Genomic DNA, 19,217 nt, shown 5'->3' on the forward strand with positions numbered 1-19,217 from the left:
GGAAAGTCAGCACCAGGAGGACCGTCAGGCCCAGGCAGAGCCCTCAGATGGGCCTTCTTGTGACTACAGGGCTCTTTTCTATCCAGATCCAAGGAAAGTGACAAATGCCCAATCAAGCAGACTCTGAGGGCCAGAGTTGTCTCGGCAAGGACAGGCAGGTCAGAGATCAGACCAGACGTTCCTAGGAAACTGTGAATTTCAAGAATCAGTAACTGTGTTCAATGCCTCATTGGGAGCCTGTGTACCCAGCCAGCCCTGCTAGCATGGGCCAAGGATGCCAGGTACCTCAGGCCACCCTCTCTACTGCACCAGGCCATATCCTTTGGGATGTGTCTCTTCTAGTCATCCAGAGAGCCCTCCTCTATCCAATCTTAGAAGGAAAATTTTCTCAAGGGGAAATTTCAGTCCATGTAGTGAAAATCCATCAGTTCTCATGCTGGCACATCCTTTGAAGAAGAGGGTCTCTGTTACTCATAACTAAGGATATTTATTATTTCCAAATATATTTGTTCTAATAGCCAAATGCCGTTTTCTGTCTGTGCTGTGTCTAGGGTATACATTTAGGGAATCCCAGGAGTCTGGGCTTAAAGGCAGGAAGGAGTTGGCTTTAGCTCTTACTGAGGGCCTGCTTGGGCTTTTCAAAGGTGACCAGGGGCCTAGAGGGAAGTTGATAGTGGCACTGCACACCCACCCCCATCCCAGTTTCATTGCTCCTGCTCAGATGTCCTATTTTTAAAATACTTTATTTTTTTTCCATAATACTGTCATTACAAAAAAATACAAAAAAAACTACTATAAAAACATTCAAGGGCTTGTCAAAGTGAGAAAATCTGAAGACCCCATTCCAGGACCTGGCTGAACCAGTCTTTCTCCCAGCTCCTTCACTATTTGACCTTTATACAACTGTGGGGATGGGGTGGGGTTACACAGGCATAACAGGGCTGGAAATTCCCCACACAGCCTCTGAGATGGGTAAGAAATAAGTAGCTTCACATATCACAAAAGTGGGATTTGGAAGTTTGAGGGTGGCTAGGCCCTGAGTTCAGAGGTGTGGGGAGAAACCTGTGACCCTGAATCTCTTGGTGGAGAATAGCTGCCACCTACTCCCAAAGCCCTTTCCCTTCCTGATGAAGGCTGGGAGATGGACACTGCTCCCCACCTCTTAGCTTTAAAACAGCAGGCACCCCCCTCCCCTCCCTCTACCCTTGCACACACCAAGAGCAGGAGTGAGGACAGAGCTTCCTACTCTGTGGCGTGTAGGCAGGGGAGCTTTTGGGAGGCTTCTGAGGGCCTTGTTCACCTCCCTGCCCCAAACAAAAAGTGTCTCGTGCTCAATGGCCCTGTTCCCGGGGTACTGTCTTGTGATCTTCCCTTCCAATCTCAACCCCAGAGAGGTGCAAACAGCTCTTGGTGAGTGGTTCATGTGCGTGAATATGGGTGTGGTAACCTTGGTTCTCTGAGTGTTGGACACTGTGGTCCTGGGGTGGGGGTGGTGAAGCAGTATCCTTTCTATTCTCTTCCTCCCCCAGCAGGAGGAGGCCAAAGAGAAGAGAGAGGAAAGGTATCAGCAAAGCTGAGAGAGGAAGGAGGACATGCTATTTACAGGCATGGACAAGGAATCTCTAACTTCAAGTAGCACTCAGGTCACTCTCCAGCCACTGGAGTAGGAACTGGATTCAAAGCTAGTGACATGAAAATTTACCCTTGGACTGGGCCAGCTCTTCCCACTCCCCTACTCCCCTAAGGCAGCCCAGCTTTAAGGGAGTCAGGGACAGGAACATTTTCCTGAAAACCAATAGCCTTTTTTTGCATTTAGAAAAAGTTGCCAGTATCCAGTGGACATTGAGCTGGGTGCACATGGAGTGGGGATAATAGGGGGTATTGCTGTGGTAGACTCTGGGCTGGCTGGGCAGAGCCTAGGAACAGGGTAGATGCTGCTTGAGGATTTGTCTTGTCTGTGGTGTTAATCTGTCTGGGAAGCGAACTTTGAACTCAACAATGAGGTCTCCCCGCTGGGTGGGCACCTTAGGGAAGGGAAGCCCCTCCCCACGGAGTCTCTTCACGGTGCCTGGTTTGATGACGTCATTGCAGGGCAAAGGGATCACTCGGCCATCAATGGTGGGAATGTTCACGGTGCAGCCACATAGTGCCTGCGGAAAAATGAGGCAGAGTGAGGAAAATGTGGGAGTAGAGTGGGAAAGAAGGAAAAAGACTGAAGTAGGAAAGAATGGCCCAGCTGGTGGGAAGGAACGGGAACATCTCCCCCAACAGACACACACACACAAACAAACACACATACACACACACCCTGCCACAGGCCCCACCTCTTTGAGGCTGATCAGGGCACTGTAGAGCACATTGGTACCATCTCGACGGAAGTGTGCATGGGGTTTGTCTTTGAGCACGAAGACGATGTCGGCAGGGATATTGTCAGGCGTGGCATCACCCTCTTTGGGGAAGGTGATCTTGGTGCCTTCCTTCCAGCCACGCTTGATGACAATGTGGAGGATCTTGTCCTCGGTGCGCACAGTTCGCCCATCAGGGTTGAGGCGCCGCCTTGTGATCTTCATGCGCTTGGTGGAGCCATGGTAGATCTCCTCCAGGGACACCCGCAGCTCATGTACCACAGGTGGGTCCTGTACCTTGCGCCGAGGGTACAGTGGTTCTGGGGCTCGCCTTGGACCCCTACTCAGCCCATTGAAGCCAAAGCGGCTGAAGGCACCAAATGGGTCCTCATCTTCATCCACATCCATGTCATCAGGGTCAAAGCCACTGAAGGGCCGAGTGGAACGGCTGCTGGCAAAGAAGATATCGAAGGGGTTGGAGCCACCAAAGAAGGAGGCAAAGGTGGCGTGAGGGTCCCCATGAAAGGTGTAGTGAAAGGAGCCACTGGAGCCACCTGATGTACCACCGCCGGTCTTCAGGCCTAGAGGGGAGGAGAAGTTAGGGGCAGTAGTGCTCATCCTGACTCCACCCTAGTCTCTCCACTCTATCCTCTAGCTCCCAAACCATAAGCCTAGAGAAACCCAAACACCCATTGCTGTCGAGTCAATTCCAACTCACAGCAACCCTATAGGACAGAGTAGAACTGCTCCATAGGGTTTCCAAGAGTGGCTGGTGGATTCAAACTGCCGACCTTTTGATTAGCAGCAGAGCTCTTAACCACTGAGCCATCCAGGCTCCTAAAGAGAAAAAAAAAAAAAAAAAAAAGAAGCAACCTTTAATTCCCCAGAAAGGTCAGGCTAATAGATGAAGCAAAGCCTCAGGCAAGATTAATTTCCATTCTTAATTATATATTAAATAGTAATGCATATCTTGAGGTTTAAAGAGACTGAGTTACCCAATAGGCAGAAAAGCCAGGACTAGAGTACTCAGAGGATGTGAGCTCCAGTTCTGTAATCTTTCCCATGTACCCATGGCTCAAAGACTTCTCACAAAGTGTTGAGTGGCTGGCCTGGAATCACATTACAAGTCATACCTGGCTCCCAAACCTTTGCTTATCTCTAGAGACACAGAGGGCGAGAGACAAATACATAGGATCTGAGCACACAGGGGGCTAGTAAGTAACCTGTCCCAAATGAGGTAGGGACACAGACCAGAAGGGAAGCCCATTCTTATTCTGCTTCTAGCAGTGTTTCCTTTTTCCTTGACTTCTGCCCAAATGAGAAATTAGAAGGGTTCAAAACAGCAGGAAAGCTTATTAGCTGAATAATGGAGATGAGGAGCTATTTCTCTAGAAAGAGTTTTCAAATGCTTTGTTCCCACACTCAGGGCTCGCAAAGATGCACAACTCCAGGGGCACCATTCACATATTGTACAGACATAGAATACGATGGGAATGGAGCTCCCTGGAGTTATATAATGCCAAGGCCTACACTCTGTATCTAATGTCAGAGCAACCAAAATGCACAAATCAGGTAACATATGGAGGGTGGCGACCCCAGAACCCAGCTGCTCTCTCAGGCCCTATCTGAAGGGTTCAGATTCCTGGAGGCAGCCTTCATGGGAGTGCAGGAGGGAGTGTGGCAGGGGTGATGGGGAGTATCGGCGGAAATATGGGATGGCATTAATACTGAGAACTAATCCAGAATATGTAGGCTTAGGGGTGGGACACAGGCTAGGGGAAGGGGCTCTTCTCTTTAAGGTGTTTCATCTAGAACTTCGGTTGGGTTTGGAAGCCTGAGCCTAATTAATTAGCCTCTTATTTCCGAGGACCACGGAGCCCTGGTGGCACAGTAGTTAAGCGCTTGGCTGCTAACCAAAAGATCAGCAGTTTGAATCCACCAGCCACTCCTTGGAAACCCTGTGGAGCAGCTCTACTCTGTCCTGTAGGGTCACTGTGAGCTATGAGTTGGAATTGACTCCACGGCAACAGGTTTGGTTTTTTGGTTTCCAAGGACATAAGGGCAGATTTGAGTTTCCTTAGAGGCCAAGTGGCAGGCAGTTCAGGAACTTGTGGCAACTGCCTCCTCAGCCCTCCTCCAGGACCCAGGGTCTATTCTTTCTATGAGGGGCCCTGGGAAGGGGCTGATTATCATGCAAGTTCAAGAAGTGTGGCAGAACTCAGTGAGAGAGGGAGGTTGGACTGACAATGACAGAAGTGGGTAATTTCTCTCTGTAGGGATACCTATTCTACCACTACCACCCGCTTTTCAAGCTGGGAACAATTTGTCCTCAGCCAGGGCTGCTCACAGAGTCTGTGTACACAACTGCTCTGACTGGCTGTTGGGGAGGGGGCAGGGTGGATAGAAATATAAGCAGCATTTCCAAGGCTGCTTCTTCCTCCCCAGGCCCTGAAGGTCCCTTTAAGGCTGTGCTGCATCTTCAGGGGCCTCTTGGTATAGAGGTCTGCATCAGAATCTGCACTTTGCCCTTCACTTGGGCCTGGTCATGCAGGAGGGCTGGAGTTTCTGGGCAGCTCTCCTACCTCCCACCTTCTTCCTAAACAAAGGTAAGGCCCCAGGGAGGAATGAGTGCAATTCCTAGACAGGTCACATGGTGGTGGCATGGTGTCTGCACTGCCCCCCCTCTTCTATCCCTCCTTTCCAAAGAGAAAAATTTCTTAGCTAGGAGAATACTGGAGATTCTAGCAGATGCCAGTGAATCTGGGAGTTGGCAAGTCTAAGAGGTGAGCAGGGAAAAATGAAAGGAACTAGCAGCATGGAGAATAAGAAGTAGGGGTTGGGAAGACTGGGGTGCACAGAGGATAGGAGCAGAGAAACAAAAACAGGGAAGGGGAACATTCTTTTGAACACCTACTTTGTATTAGGAACAGTACATATCATTAACCCATTTAATTTTGAGGGAGGTGAGGAGGAGGTGAAGAATGTTAAAGAAAGGTGGATGCCGTTAGGGAGGAAGGACAGTTCCTCTCAGGAAGGAGAGCCCTCAGCTGTGACAGTGTCTCTTAATATAGCCTGACAGGTGCTTGTGGCTGGCGGGTGGCAGGCGGCCCTGAGGGGCAGACCCAGAATTAGCAGCTACATCATGCCCGTGGGATGTGCTGGGAGGGGCCACCCTCTCAGAGGCTTTATTTGGACCTTTCCTGCTGCCCTGTGCGTGGCCACCAGCTACCCCAGGGAGGGGTAAGATGCTAGCGGCAGTTCCCTTTCCACCCTTGGATCCTTGCCGCTTCCTCTGGGAGGCAAATCTCCACCTCAGTTCTGCTGACCTAAAAGGGGCAGGGAGGGGAGGGAGGCAACTATCCCTCTAGCTCAGAGCTCCAGTGGTTAATTCCCAGGCTGTTTAAGGGCCAAACTTTTATGCTGATGGATGTGAATGCTCTGTCCTTTGGGAGCCACACATTCCCTCTCCTCAGCCTTCCTCCTCAGCCAATGGAGCAGCAGGGATTTCGGGCAGGACTAATAAGGCTGGGAGGGAAAGAAGGAGGGAGGCCTCTAGCTCTAGCTCCTAATCTTCAGATCTCTCCAAGGCCTGAACTTGAGTAGGGAGAAGGGCAGACAGGCAGGGAGAAATGTGTTAAGACTCGGTAGTGGGTGGTCTCTTCTCTCTTCTGGGTGTCAATGCTGGAACACCTGCCTGCCTCACACCCTCCTCAGCCTTCAGGTCCTTACTATGAGAACTGGTTCGCCCAGGGCCCCAGACAAGGACAGGCATCCAGCATCAGGCTAGAGCACTGCCCTCTTACCTTCCTCCCCATACTGGTCATACAGGCCCCGTTTCTTAGGGTCACTCAGCACATCATAGGCCTCTGCAATCTCCTTGAACTTCTCCTCAGCGTTGGGCTCTTTGTTCTTGTCTGGGTGGTACTTCAAGGCCATCTTCCGATAGGCTTTCTTGATCTCATCCTCGTTGGCCCCCGAAGGGATTCCAAGAATCTTATAATAATCCTTTCCCATCACAGCCACTGGACCGGCACTGGTCTCCTTGTTTCTGAAAGAAACCCAGGGCCAATCCCTGATGCCCCTGTTCCCTTCTGCCTCAGTCCTGCTCCTGATGATCCTACAATCCCTAAATGACTCACTGTGTGACCTTCAGCAGGTCACACCTGTTCCTTGGGCCTTTGTCCCCCATCTGTAAAATGAAAAGTTTGGACTAGATCTCTTCCAGCTCTGACATTCTAGGATTCTGTGATTCCTTCCTTAGCTCCTGGGTTTTCCCAGCAGGAAGCTGGAGGTTGTGACCCACTTCTTGGGTCTAGGCTGAGGCCCAGGTCCTTGGACCAGACTGAAGACCCTGAGAGGCCCTGCTGAGCGAGGCAGAAACCATGGACTGACAGACCTATGCACAGAACCTGGTGAAGATCAGTGTGCTGGGTGAGGTCACTCGAGCATCATGGTCTCCTACGCCATGCCTCAGGCGTGGTGCCCAAGCTGAGGGCAGCTGGGGCAGTGGCTCAGGACTGGAGACGGACCTGGGGATTCAGTCAGCTGTCCTGGCTCAGCCAGGACTCAGCCAGGCTGAGTCAGGATGTGGGTGCCTGGAGTCCTTTCTGTCACTGGAGATCCCAGGTCTCCCTGCCCCCCAACCCACCCCTCACGTGTGACTCAGATCAGAGAATGACTCACAACCTTTGGAAACTGCTGCTTCTAACTCCATCATTAATAAGGGGGTGACACTGTCCTTCCCCTAACCAGGGCAACAGTTCCCTTTATTCATCACCCAATGTCTACACACAAAACTGTGTGAAGACATGTCTGTGCTGCCTAAGCACCTGTGTTGGTGAACAAAAGCATCTCAGGGGTAAGGCCTTTTTTAACCCTAGTTGTTAAGAGATAACTGGGCATTAACCACCATTTCTTTAATACCTTCTCTACCAGTTCCTCCCTCTCACCTGCCCCCAGTGGTTCAGGATCTGGCGTAGTGCCAGACCCACACTTCTTCGATGGTCCCTTCCAGGCTAGGTGCAAGGGCATTTGGTATGTGAGGAAGAAATATAGGGCTCTAATTCTTCCATTATTACTCCCCCCACCCATGTGTTGGTGGTGGTGGATATGAAGGGAAGGGAACTTTACTCTAGCTGGAGCTATTTGAGGGAATACCCAGAAGCCATTCTTCAGCCCTTTTGAGATTTGGCCAACTCCTGCCAAAGCTGGGAGAATCAGAGTCTTTCTAGCAAGGTCCTGGGCTGGCAGCCACAGCTGAGTCCTGTCTTTCTGCCTCTGACTGCTTCACATCAGTGAGGTGTATTAGGGTGCCTTGGCAGGAGCCAGGGCTATAACTGGGTAAGGGAGAGGCCTCCAAGGCTCCAGGTAGGCAGAGACAATGGCCCTAGCTCCTGCCCCCACAGGGCCTGCTGCAGGTGGCTGGGTTGACTCACGGTACTGAGAGTCACCTCACTCTGACAAAGAAAAGGCTCCATAAAGGCGGGTACTCCCCCATGCCCCCCACCAGTATGTCACGCCTAGTGGGGGAGGCTGGGGCTGGGGGAGGCAGAGAAGAAAGAGCATCAGGGGGAGGGGAGCCATTTTCGGAAGCAGCAGTAAAAGCTGCCTGAAAAGGAGTGGGGGTGGTAGTGGTGGTGGTCTGCCATCTCTGCCTCAGCCTACACTCTTTCCCCTGGGACTGGGAAGGAACCCTAGCACACCAAGGCAGTGGCCCAGAGAACTAAAAGCAGCTTCTAGGCAATGGGCACTCCACTCCACCAATCCTTCTCTCACTGTCCCCGTATTACCTCTTCACTCAGACAACTTCCTCTCTGGCACCCACCTGCTAGCTGCTCTAAAGCCTGTAATTCTCTTGCCTCCACACACACAGAGCAAGGTCTCAGGAACTGCCTCTTTGTCTTCTTTCTCCTTTCCTCCCTCCTTCCCTCCCCTTACCCACAGCCATGTGTTGCAATGACCAAAAAGCCCCATGGCATGGACTGCCTTTGATGGAGAAAAATGAAGAGAATGTTAATGTAGAGGCAGGGATGAAAAACAGGGAGAAATGGCAAGGGTATAGGGAGGGGAGATGATTGATATAGAAAATGAGGTACTGATGGAGGGGGATGAGGAATGATATGGCAATGGCTGAAGTGAAAAATGGGTTCTGACAGGGTTAAGAGGGAGAGACAGAGAAAGTTCAAAACATGGGAGATGTTTGTGGAAAATGGATGCCTGAAGTGTTTGAGATATGAAGAGATGAAGGGTGACATAGAAGGGGGTTCTTGCATGTAATGGGAATGAAATGGAGATGAGATGGAGGGAGCAGGTAGGCAATGGGGGATGGCTGATGGGAAAATTGACTTGGTATAGGTATGAGTGCCCTTCTCCCGAAGGACTTACCGAAACTTTACAAACCCATTCAGCGTCCACGCTCGAAGTTTTAAGGGCTCCAGCTGAATTTTAAACATCAAGCTGGCTAAGAAGTCTTCTCCCCAGAAGTGTGGGAAGCTCCGGAAAGCTCCTCGGGCCTCCTGGAGTGGGGGTGGGCGGGAGAGCACTGTGCGCTTAAACATGCCCAGCCAAGCCCCTCACCTCTGGTGGCTCCACTGGAGCCTGCTTGGAATGCTGCAGCTCTGGAAGCCACCTCCTCAGATTCTCAGAGGCATTTGTCCGGCAAGGCCTGTCTGATAGAGCAGGAGTGGGACGTGATCCCCAGGTGTGGAGTGAAGGGATAGGGTCCAGCAGCACCTGCTCTCAGGTGCAGCAATGTCTGTCTGATGGTGAGTGTATGGTAGTGTGACAATGAGGACGGCAGTGCGAGATTGTGCTTGTGAGTGGCAGCGTGTGTACCTGTGACAGGTGTGATTGTGAGGGCCTGAGAGGCAGTGAGCTCCTCTCTGAGGGGAGGATCCGACCCCAATCCCAAGAACCTACTCAATGAAGTCGCTTACGGGGAGTCTCCTCCCTCGTAGAGGGGCGGGGTGGGGCGGGGCGGGGGAGGGCAGAGCTTGGCCAGGACAAAAGACACAGTGAGGAGAGAAGGGGAGGAAGAGAGAAGAGGGGGCTTAGGCGGGGGAGGGTGGTCGGTGATGTCACCGGCGCTGCCTGGCTGGGCCGGCTCAGAAACGCCTCCGCCCCGCGGAACCCAATCCGACCCTTCCCTCCCCCCGCTCGGACGCTGGCTGCCCCCTGTGGGAGCCAAGCCCAGGTCTCGGACATCGAACACCTTAGCAGACCCCGAGTCCCCGGACTCCCACGGCAGAAGAGCCTTTGGGCCCTCAGTGTCCCAACCCCCCTGACACCAGGACCCCTGCCTTCGCGATGCCCCTGCTCCCGGGACCCCCGAGTCCTGGCTCTGCACCCTCACCGGTGAGGAGCTGCGGGCACCGCCGCGGTCCGTCAGACAGCCGCTGCCCCCTCCCCCGGCTCCGGCTCCGGCTCCGCCGCCTCCACTCAGGACAGGAGTCTCTTGCCCGCCGGCCGCCGACAGCGGGACGGGGAACCCGCCCCCACGGCTCCGCCTCTGCGCCGCCCATTGCGCCGTCTGCCCGCCACTCAGCTCAGACTCTGCTGTGATTGGACAGCTTTCAACGAGTAGCTCAGCGATAGCCGCCCATATTCCGCCTCTGTCACCCGGCTACACGCGCACACATTCCGGGCAGTGATTGGTGTGGGTCTGATTGGTGCACGCTGAGATCAATCAATCACACCTCTTCATCATCTTGTCTTGTCATTGGTGAAAGGGACAGAGGGCGGCAACTTCACGCGCCCTTTGATTTTATTGGTTCGTCTGCGGGGCTCAGACCCAAGCCTGGGGCAACTATATTAGTCCAATCTCCGGTTTGAGAAGGGGGGACGTACTGGCCATCGCTTGGATCCCTGGAGAACCTTCTGGAACCTGTGCAACGTCAAAAGCAGCCTTAAAGGAAAACCGCGCCCACCAGTTGGCCGTGACTCTGGGCACTCTTTCCTTTTTTCATTTAGGAGGTTGACTCTGGGAGGTGTAGTCCCTGGACCGGGGTCAAAAGGCCACTCCTTCCTACCTGTCTTCCACAGAGATTAGCCTGAACTGATTTAGCTTTACGTTGGTCCTCATTGACCTTACATGACTCAACTGAATCTCAAAAATGATCTTGATAGAGTTTAAATACCCTTTTCATCTCCACTTGTCAGCACCTGGGCAGTTCTCCCCAGGCTCAGCACCTCTGTGATTCCATTTCTGAGTTCCCTTCTCATCCATTCTAACCCCCGTATCCTAACTTCCTTCTCCGTCCCCCATGAGCAGCCCCTTCTCAGTAGCCCCCCCCCAAACTAAAACCAAACCCATTGGGGTTAGATCGAGTCCGACTCATAGGACTACAGGATAGAGTAGAACTGCTCCATGGGGTTTCCAAGGAGCGCCTGGTGGATTCCAACCGCCGACCTTTTGGTTAGCAGCGGTAGCACTTAACCACTATGCCACCAGGGTTTCCTCAGCCCCCAGAATCCTCTATTTCAATCTCCCTTTCAGCCTTCATCCTACTTCCTCTTTGAGTTCCCACATTTTGTTGTTGTGTACGGTCCAGTCGATTCTGATTCACAGCGATCCTATAAACCAAACCCTTTGCCTCCCGGTGGATTCCGACTCATAGCGACGCTATAGGACACAGCATTTTAGTTCCCTTTAATTGACCCCTATGATTTGCCTCCTATGACCCTTGTGATCGCCTTTCTGCCCCCCCCCATGATCTTATGTCTTGTCCTACTAATCTTTACTCCATGATCTCCCTTATCCTAACCCCATTGATAAGCCATTGATGTCAGTGGATTTCAACTCAGCAACCCTGTAGGACATAATTGAATAGAAGTGCCCGGTAGGGTTTCCAAGGCTGTAATCTTTATGGAATCAGACTGCCACATCTTTCTCCCACAGAGCAGCTAAATAAAACCTTTGCCATTGAGTAGATTCTGACTCATAGCGACTCTATATAGGACAAGAGTAGAACTGCCCCATAGAGTTTCCAAGGAGTGCCTGGTGGATTGGAACTGCCGACTTTTTGTTAGCAGACATAGCTCTTAACAACTATGCCACCAGGGTTTCCACAGAGCAGCTAGTGGGTTTGAAATCCACCAGCCTGTTACCGATGGAGGGTTTAACCGCTGTGCCGCAGGACTCCTTTCCCCTATCCCAGCGCCCACCTCCCTTAACCCTTTATCTTAGCTCCCGATGATGTCCTTTCTTGACATCCTGAGAATCCCTCATCTCAGCGTCCCCCCCCCCCATTAAATCTCAGTCTCAGTGTCCCCGCTGTTTAGAGCAGGCGGGGCTGCGGAGGCGGCCGCCAGCGGAAGCCGCCGCTTGAGCTTGAGCAGACACAGTGCCTGGCGCCCACGTCACTGTCTCCCAGGCCCATCTGTGCTAGAGGGAGTGGGGGTGGGAAGAGGGTAATCACGGGGTGAAGAGGGGGAGGGAGCTTTTGGGGATCTGAGGACAAAGGAAGGGCCAGGGGAGAAGCTCTTACCTGGCTTTTTTGCTGCATACCAGAGACAGAGTTAGGACACCCATGAGGTCAGGCAAACTGGATAGAGCTGGAAACTGAGGCTTGGAGAGCGTTAACACCTAGGCCACAGAGCAGAGCAGAAGAGCGGTCTAGGGACCCTGGGGTCAGGTCTACATATTCTCTACTACCTGACTTCTTTTCAGCACTCAATGTGGGGATCCCAAGTGTAAAGGTGTGTGAGGTGTGATGAAAGGAAGGGAATTGGGGTGAGGAGGATGAGAAGGGGAAAGGAGAGGAGATGGAATAGAAGATGAGGGGAGATGGAATGGAAGGTGAGGAGGGGAGGGGAGATAGGGTGGGAGACTAAGAAGGGAGGGGAAATGGGGTGAGGAGGAATGAGGAAGGGAGAGGAGGTGGGGTGATGAAGGAATGGAGCAGTGTCAAATGGAGATGGGCAAGGTTGGGTAAAGGGGACACACCTGGGGGCCCTGACTGGTGCTGGCCCCTCAGATCTCTCTCCCTCACCTCCAGACTTGTGGGGCCCTGGGCTGTGGGTGGCTCTACTTCTTCCTATTCCAGTTCTTCTCTTTTGCCTCCTCCAGTCCTGCCTGTGCCAACACCGAGGCAGAGAGTTTAGTCACCAGCCCTTACCTGGCCCCTGCTAATGCTGAAGTGTAGGCTTGGGCCTTCAAGGGGGCAGGCAGAGCTGTGACCTCAGGTGGTGGCGTGGGCTCTGTTGTCTGGCTGGTTCATTGTTGCTGCCCCCTATCCCATTGTCTGGGGCATCATGGGTGTGTGTGAGGAACCAGGGTCCACAGTGCAGCAGGGAGGGTAAGACTGTGGGGCTCTGGGGTTAGATTGTTGACCTTGCAAGGTTACTTGCCACATCTATGCCTCATTTCCTTCTTAGTAAAGTGGGGAAAGACAACAGCAGTATCTATATCATAGAGTTGTTGTGAGGGTTAATTAAGGTAACAAATGTACGTAGTTCTGAGCCTGGCATGCAGTTAATGCTCAACAAATGTTAGCCATTCCTGTGTATGTTCACAGATGTCTGGGTGTGTGAGTGCATCTGTATGTGTGTGAGTCTGCTTGTGAGTTATTTGTATTACTATATCTGTATGCAATTTGTGAGTGACTGTATTTTTGCAATTGTTTTGTGTGTGCCTACTTCTTGTTATTTGCTGTGTATATGTGATCTTGTGTGTCACTATACATATATGATTAAATGACTGTATAGCCCTGTATCTACATGACAAAGAGGGGATGAAGTGTGTTGCTGTTGACACGCTGATACCGTGCCTGCTGGTGTATGCATGCATCTGTGATCATGTCGGTTCTAAACACCCACGCTCACCCTCCCTCCCATGGAGACGTCATAACCCTAGGTGTCCTGCATTTCCTCACCCTGAGGGAACCGGAACCCATGGGCAGGGGCGGGGGTGGGTGCCAGTGAGGAGGTGTTCAGACAGGAGCACATGTTCTCTTCCAGACTGTGTCTGGGAGGGGGAAGCACCCTATCTTGCACACCCTGAGAGCTCCAGAGGAAGTGCACCCCCCAGCCTGTTCTCAGTTCCCTGTCTTGTCACCATGGCAGCAGTTGCCAGGGGCTCCCACAGTTGCTAATATCTGGGTGTGGGAGGCTGCCATGCCCTGTTGCCAGTAGAAACAGAGACTCCTCAGGAAGGGGGAGGAAGAAGCCCACCCCCACAGCTGCTAGATGTCTGTATCCGTAGGACTGGCCCTTGGGCCTCTCCTATCCCCAGATTTTACCTGTGATTTGAATGTGGTAGTACTAGGGCTGAAGGTATGGGGGTTTAGCAAGAACCTGGAACCAGAATGCTGGGATCCACCTTCTGAGGAGAAAGGGGGCCCTAACCTGTCCATTACCATCTTTAAAGTTAGGAGAGCCTTAGAAATTAGTGACTCCTTCATTCTGTCTCCCATCCTTCATAACACTGCCCTGGGCAGTATCCCTGCTTGTGTTGTCCAGTGGCTTATGGTTGTACCTGGGTGTGGAAATGCTACCTTGATCCATTACCCTGGATACAGATTGATTCCTTCCTGTTGTCAGATTGTTAGGATCTCACCTGGGTACATACTTTATGCTGACACCTGAGCCCAAACTTTGGTCCCACACTGAGTCCCAATTTTAGCCTCATACTGAAATACTGACCTTGTCATAGTCCTGGACCAGACATTTCCCTAAACCCAGCCTCAGCCTCAGCCCTCCTCTGAGACATGGAAGAACTCTAATCTCCATACCAGAAACTTGAACTCACCTACAGATTCAGTTCTAATACTATACAGTGAGCACTGACCAGGGATCTAACTCCAGCTCTTTCTTCATGTTCTGAACCTGTACTAACTAGTACTTAAAGCTTCAAAAGGGTTATTTCTTGCTTTAGGGTGAAAGGACAGTGCTAGCGATGACCAGCAGAGGGCGTGCAACATCAGGTTCTATGGCCGAAGCTTCAGAGAGCAGACCTGGGAAGGGGATATTAGGCATATTGAGACCTTGGATCTTTTTTCTCAGGTCAGGACCCAGGGCTAGAGGCACTATAGCTGACCCAAGAGGTTGGACTAAAAAAATTAAAGTTCCCAACCCAGTGAAAACTTTGGGGTCATATGAGTCCTTAAAGTCAGGGATCAAGTCATGATCACCTCCTTCCAGCTCAGCCAGGCTTAGGGCTTAACTGTTTACTGGTATCACAGGTCTCGAGAGGACTGCATACCTAGTAAGGTACCCAACACCCACCAACATTTTTGTCATACGGTTATACAGCTTCACTACCTTCCCTGGTATCCACTAATCTTTTTGTCCTATTGAGCAGAAATCTGCCTCCTCATAGTGCCCACCTTTGGTTTTAGCTCTGACCTTGAGATAATATCGACTTCATTTTCCTCATCGGTCAGATATCAGCCATCAGCATCTTTCAAGTCTGATCCCCTCTGGGATGAACACCCCTCATGCCTTCATTGGCTCCTCCTTTGCTTTGTTTGATTCCAGCCACTAAGACCATGTTCCATTGGGTGGGTTTCCATTTGTGGTACCTGGCTCTGATAAGCTTTTTCCAGTGCCCATGGAGTGTACATACCAGCTGGCCTGCCTCCCTTCTCTGACTCTGAGCTTCTTTTCATGTAGCCTCATATTACATCAATTAGTTTTTGGTAGCCACATCATACTGTTCACCCGTACTGAGTTAATACTATAAGCTCTTTTCTCTCTGAGCTGTAAATCACATTTTGCCTATTTGTATCTACTATGAGTTTGTACACATTTTGGCCTTTTTTACCTGCTGTGATCTAGTCATTGGGTGGTACAGTTAACACACTCAGCTGCTAACTGAACGGTTGGAGGTTTGAGTCTCTTCAGAGGTGCCTCAGAAGAAAGGGCTGGTGATCTATTTCCAAAAAAATCAGTCATTGAAAACTTGATGGACCATACTTCTACTTTGACACATATGGGGTTGCCATGAGTTGGAATTGACTCGATCACAAGTGGTACTGGCATGTTTTTGAAACAAAAACAAAAAAGGATACTTGGAATTTTTTTTTTAATTGGAGGCAACACCTTCTAAGTTTCACAGCAATCCTTGCGCTTGGAAATCTCTCCATTTGATGCTTACTTAAAAGTAAGACAAAGGGACTGAATGTCCCCAGCTGGCTTGACTGTGACTTCAGCACTGTGGACAGAGGCCACAGGCAGTACCTACAGCTATGGCTGGGACTTGTGGGAGGGTGGAAGATGATATACTCACAGCCTTCAGGTGGGGGCCAGAAATCCTTACTGCTTACCTAGTGCCTTATAGGGTATAAAGCTCTTTCCTCTTACCAAACTCTGACTTCATTCAACTACCAGCCCAGAGGCAGACAGGGCAGGAATGGTTTTCCATATTTTACAGATGAGAAAACTGAGGTTCAGAAAAGCCAAACTCCAAGCAATCCCTGGAACAGGCTGTGGGGTGGTGAGGAGAATATTAATTACTTCACCTTTAGCAAATTTAGCAGCCACTGTTTTCCTTTGAGAGGAGCCCTGATGGTGCAGTGGTAAAGTGCTTGGCTGCTCACCAAAGATCAGTGGTTCAAACCCACCAGCCACTCCATGGGAGAAAGATGTGGCAGTCTGCTTCTGTAAAGATTTACAGTCTTGGAAACCCTATGGGGCAGTTCTATCCTGTCCTATAGGGTTACTATGAGTTGAAATTTGATTTCAATGGGTTTGGTTTCCCTCTGAGATAGAAAGGGAGTAGTGCACTTGAGCAAAAGGAAGAGGACAGGATGGATGGACATTTGTATGGAACCAGGCTCCAGCCACCCCTGGGAGCAAGAGGCAGCCAACAGAAGGAAGCAGTCCTACGAGGGCCTAAAATTCCAGCCAGAATTACTGGACTGAGGATGGGAAAATCTTGTACATCATTAGAGTCCTCAGAGGCCCAGTCTTTATACCTCTTTTTCTGCCCCAATACTCAGCTTCGCTGAATCTGGAGACAAAGAGAAGGGGCCTGTGGGCACTCATTAAGCTGTCCTTGAACCTGATGGGTCTCAGTGTGGAAAATTCCAGGGAAGAGAAGTATGGGAGCCCTGTGAGTGAAGAGGAGAGCTGTGCAGGCTGTAAGAAGTCCTATGACATGGTTACAGGCCTGGTTACCTGTGTATGTGTATCCGCAGGTGGAGACGGGAGGTGCTAGACCACACAGCAGCGGGTCCCTTTGAAGTACATTTTGACAGAGTAAAACCACCCCATAGAGTTTCAAGAAGCGCCTGGTGGATTTGAACTGCCAGTCTTTTGGTTAGCAGCCATAGCTCTTAACCACTAATGCCACCAGGGTTTCCATATTTTGACAGGCAGCATAGCAAACTGGTTAAGAACATGGGCTCTGGAACCAGACCACCTGCTTCTCCTACTTCCTAGCTGCGTGGCTATGTGGCTGAGAAACTTACTCAGCCTGTTTCTCACTTTGCTAATCTGTAAATACAAATCTCATAGGATTGTTTTGAAGATTAACTAGATGAATTAATTTATGCAAAGCACTTAGAACTGCCCAGTGCATAGTCAGTGCTCAAAAAATGTTAGCAATTATTTATATATAGGAGCCCCTATGGTTTTGGAGGTAGAGTATCTGCCACTTACCCACAGCCTAGACATGCTTTCCTACCTACAGATACGGCTCTGTGCTCACCAGGTGAAAGGGATGAACGGGGACTTCATAGTCCTCCAAATACTTCCCCACACCCTACTTATCCCAACCCTACAATATCACATTAAAACAGTTTGGAAAAATGGGGAAGAAATGCTGAAGGGCCCAGATTAGGAAAAAACACAGCCAACAAGCTTCCCTACCTTGTGGCTTCGCAGGAATCACAAAATTGGCCCTGGGAGGGGGGTACATTGTAATGAATTATTTAATATGGCCCTTAGATATGGTCTTTGTGACTCGCACACAATGATTGAGTACCAATAAACCAAACCCGTTGCCATCGAGTTGATTCCAACTCATAGGGACCCTATAGGACAGAGTAGAAGGGCCCCATAGGGTTTCCAAGGAGCAGCTGGTGGATTCGAACTGCCAACCTTTTTGGTTAGCAGCTGAATGCTTAACCACTGTGCCGCCAGGGCTCCAATGATTCAGTGGGACTATGCAAATAAGATACATGGAACCTGTCATGGATTGAATTGTGCCTCCCAAAAATATCTGTCAACTTGTCTAGATCATGATTCCCAGCATTGTATGATTGTCTACCATTTTGTCATCTGATGTGATTTCCCTGTGTGTTGTAAATCCTATCCCTGTGATGTTAATGAGATGGATTAGTGGCAGTTATATTGATGTTATCTACTAGATAGTGTCTTAAACCAGTCTCTTTTGAGATATAAAAAAGAAAAGTGAGCAGAGAGGGGGGACCTCATAACATCAAGAAAGTGAGGCTGGGAGCAGAGTGTGTTCTTTGGACCCAGGGTTTTGGCATGGAGAAGCTCCTGGTCCAGGGGAAGATTAATGACAAGGACCTTCCTCCAGAGTCAGCAGAGAAAGCCTTCCGCTGGAGCTGACACCCTGAATTTGGACTTCTGGCCTGTGAGAGAATAAATTCCTGTTTGTTAAAGCCATCCACTTGTGGTATTTCTGTTACAGCAGCACTAGATAAACAAGACGGAACCTGTAATGGTTGGGGTTATGTGTCAACTTGGCTAGGCCATGATTCCCAATATTGTGTGGTGGTCCTCCATTTTGTGTTATAAATCCTGACCTCTACAAGTTGATGAGGCAGGATTGGTGTAGGGTGTGCCTCGGGTCACAGTCTTGTAGGAAGGTGTGACTCAAGTCCCACCTTTATTCAAGTTACACCCTTCCTACAGTGTGGCTTACATCTAAGGTATATGTGTGGATGACCTGGAGGAGCTCGCTCTCTGCATCTGGATCCCACATCCAGTTTGTGATCAACTGACCTCCAGTTCTTGGGACTTGAGCTAGTGACCTGCTGTCTGACCTGCCAATTCTGGAATTCACTGGCCTCCACAGCCTTGTGAGCCAGTAGTTTGTGGTCTGAACTGCTGGTTTGTGTTCAACAGCCCCTGCAGTAACAGAGGTCGTGAGAAGCCTTCGCCTGACCCATGGGATTTGGGACTTGCCTGCCTCCACAACTGTGGGGACCATTTCCTTTTTATGGTTTGTGAATTCTGTAAGATGTTGTGGCAAATTATGGAACCCAAAGACAGGAGGGAGAGTACTGAGGGGAGAGGGAGTAGCTGATGTTAGAGATGATGGAATGGTACAGCAGTTTGGAAAAGTTGGGACATTTGGGACATCTTTAACCTCCACTTCACAAGAACCAGCTTTGTGCTGATCCTTATATTCGTTTAGGAGGCAATACACAGCAGACAGCTTCTGAGGCCTTACATCTTCCTCAATTTTGTGAGAAACCTGGCTTCTCTGTTCAGTGCCTCCATTTCCTCAGTGCATCTGTACTGGAGCCCCCTCCCCATCACTTGATTCTTGGGAAGGTCAGAACCAGCAAAGTTCTAGAAAGGAAGTCATAGTATAAAGGCAGTTCCCAGGTTAGGGATAAGGCCCGATCCTGTGTCTTCAAGTAAAAACTGTTAAGTTGGAACAGGTGCATACAGTTCTTATTTAGCCATACTTTAGTGCAAGAAAAGTAGCCCTGGTGGAGCAGTGGTTAAAGCACTTGGCTGCTAACCAAAAGATTGGCAGTTCAAACACACTAGCTGCTCCACAGGATGAAGATGTGGCAGTCTGCTTCCGTGAAGATTATGGCTTTGGAAACCCTATGGGGCAGTTCTACTTTGTCTTTAGTGTTGCTATGAGTCAGAATCGACTTGACTGCAGTGGGTTTTGGTTTAGTGCAAGAAAAGGCTTAGAGCTTTTTCAATGATTTAAAAGCTACACGT

General features: G+C 50.4%; 1 protein-coding gene across 2 annotated transcripts; it reads right to left on the reverse strand.

Moving 5' to 3' along the window:
* Positions 1 to 724: 724 nt before the first annotated feature.
* DNAJB5 (DnaJ heat shock protein family (Hsp40) member B5) lies at positions 725 to 9,809 on the reverse strand. 2 transcript variants are annotated; one of them, XM_010587856.3, is made up of 4 exons: positions 9,697 to 9,809; positions 6,149 to 6,393; positions 2,325 to 2,926; positions 725 to 2,150 (listed from the first exon to the last, which is right to left on the reverse strand). In XM_010587856.3, exons 2-4 carry the CDS (start codon positions 6,357 to 6,359, stop codon positions 1,917 to 1,919), a joined length of 1,047 nt encoding a protein of 348 aa, XP_010586158.1. In that variant the 5' UTR covers positions 6,360 to 6,393; positions 9,697 to 9,809; the 3' UTR covers positions 725 to 1,916. The 2 variants fall into 2 exon arrangements, with proteins under 2 accessions (XP_010586158.1, XP_064147845.1); XM_064291775.1 differs by lacking the exon at positions 9,697 to 9,809 and adding an exon at positions 8,730 to 9,608.
* Between the last annotated feature and the right edge of the window lie 9,408 nt (positions 9,810 to 19,217).

The sequence above is a fragment of the Loxodonta africana genome, chromosome 9, assembly GCF_030014295.1.
Source record: "Loxodonta africana isolate mLoxAfr1 chromosome 9, mLoxAfr1.hap2, whole genome shotgun sequence".
Taxonomy (NCBI): domain Eukaryota; kingdom Metazoa; phylum Chordata; class Mammalia; order Proboscidea; family Elephantidae; genus Loxodonta; species Loxodonta africana.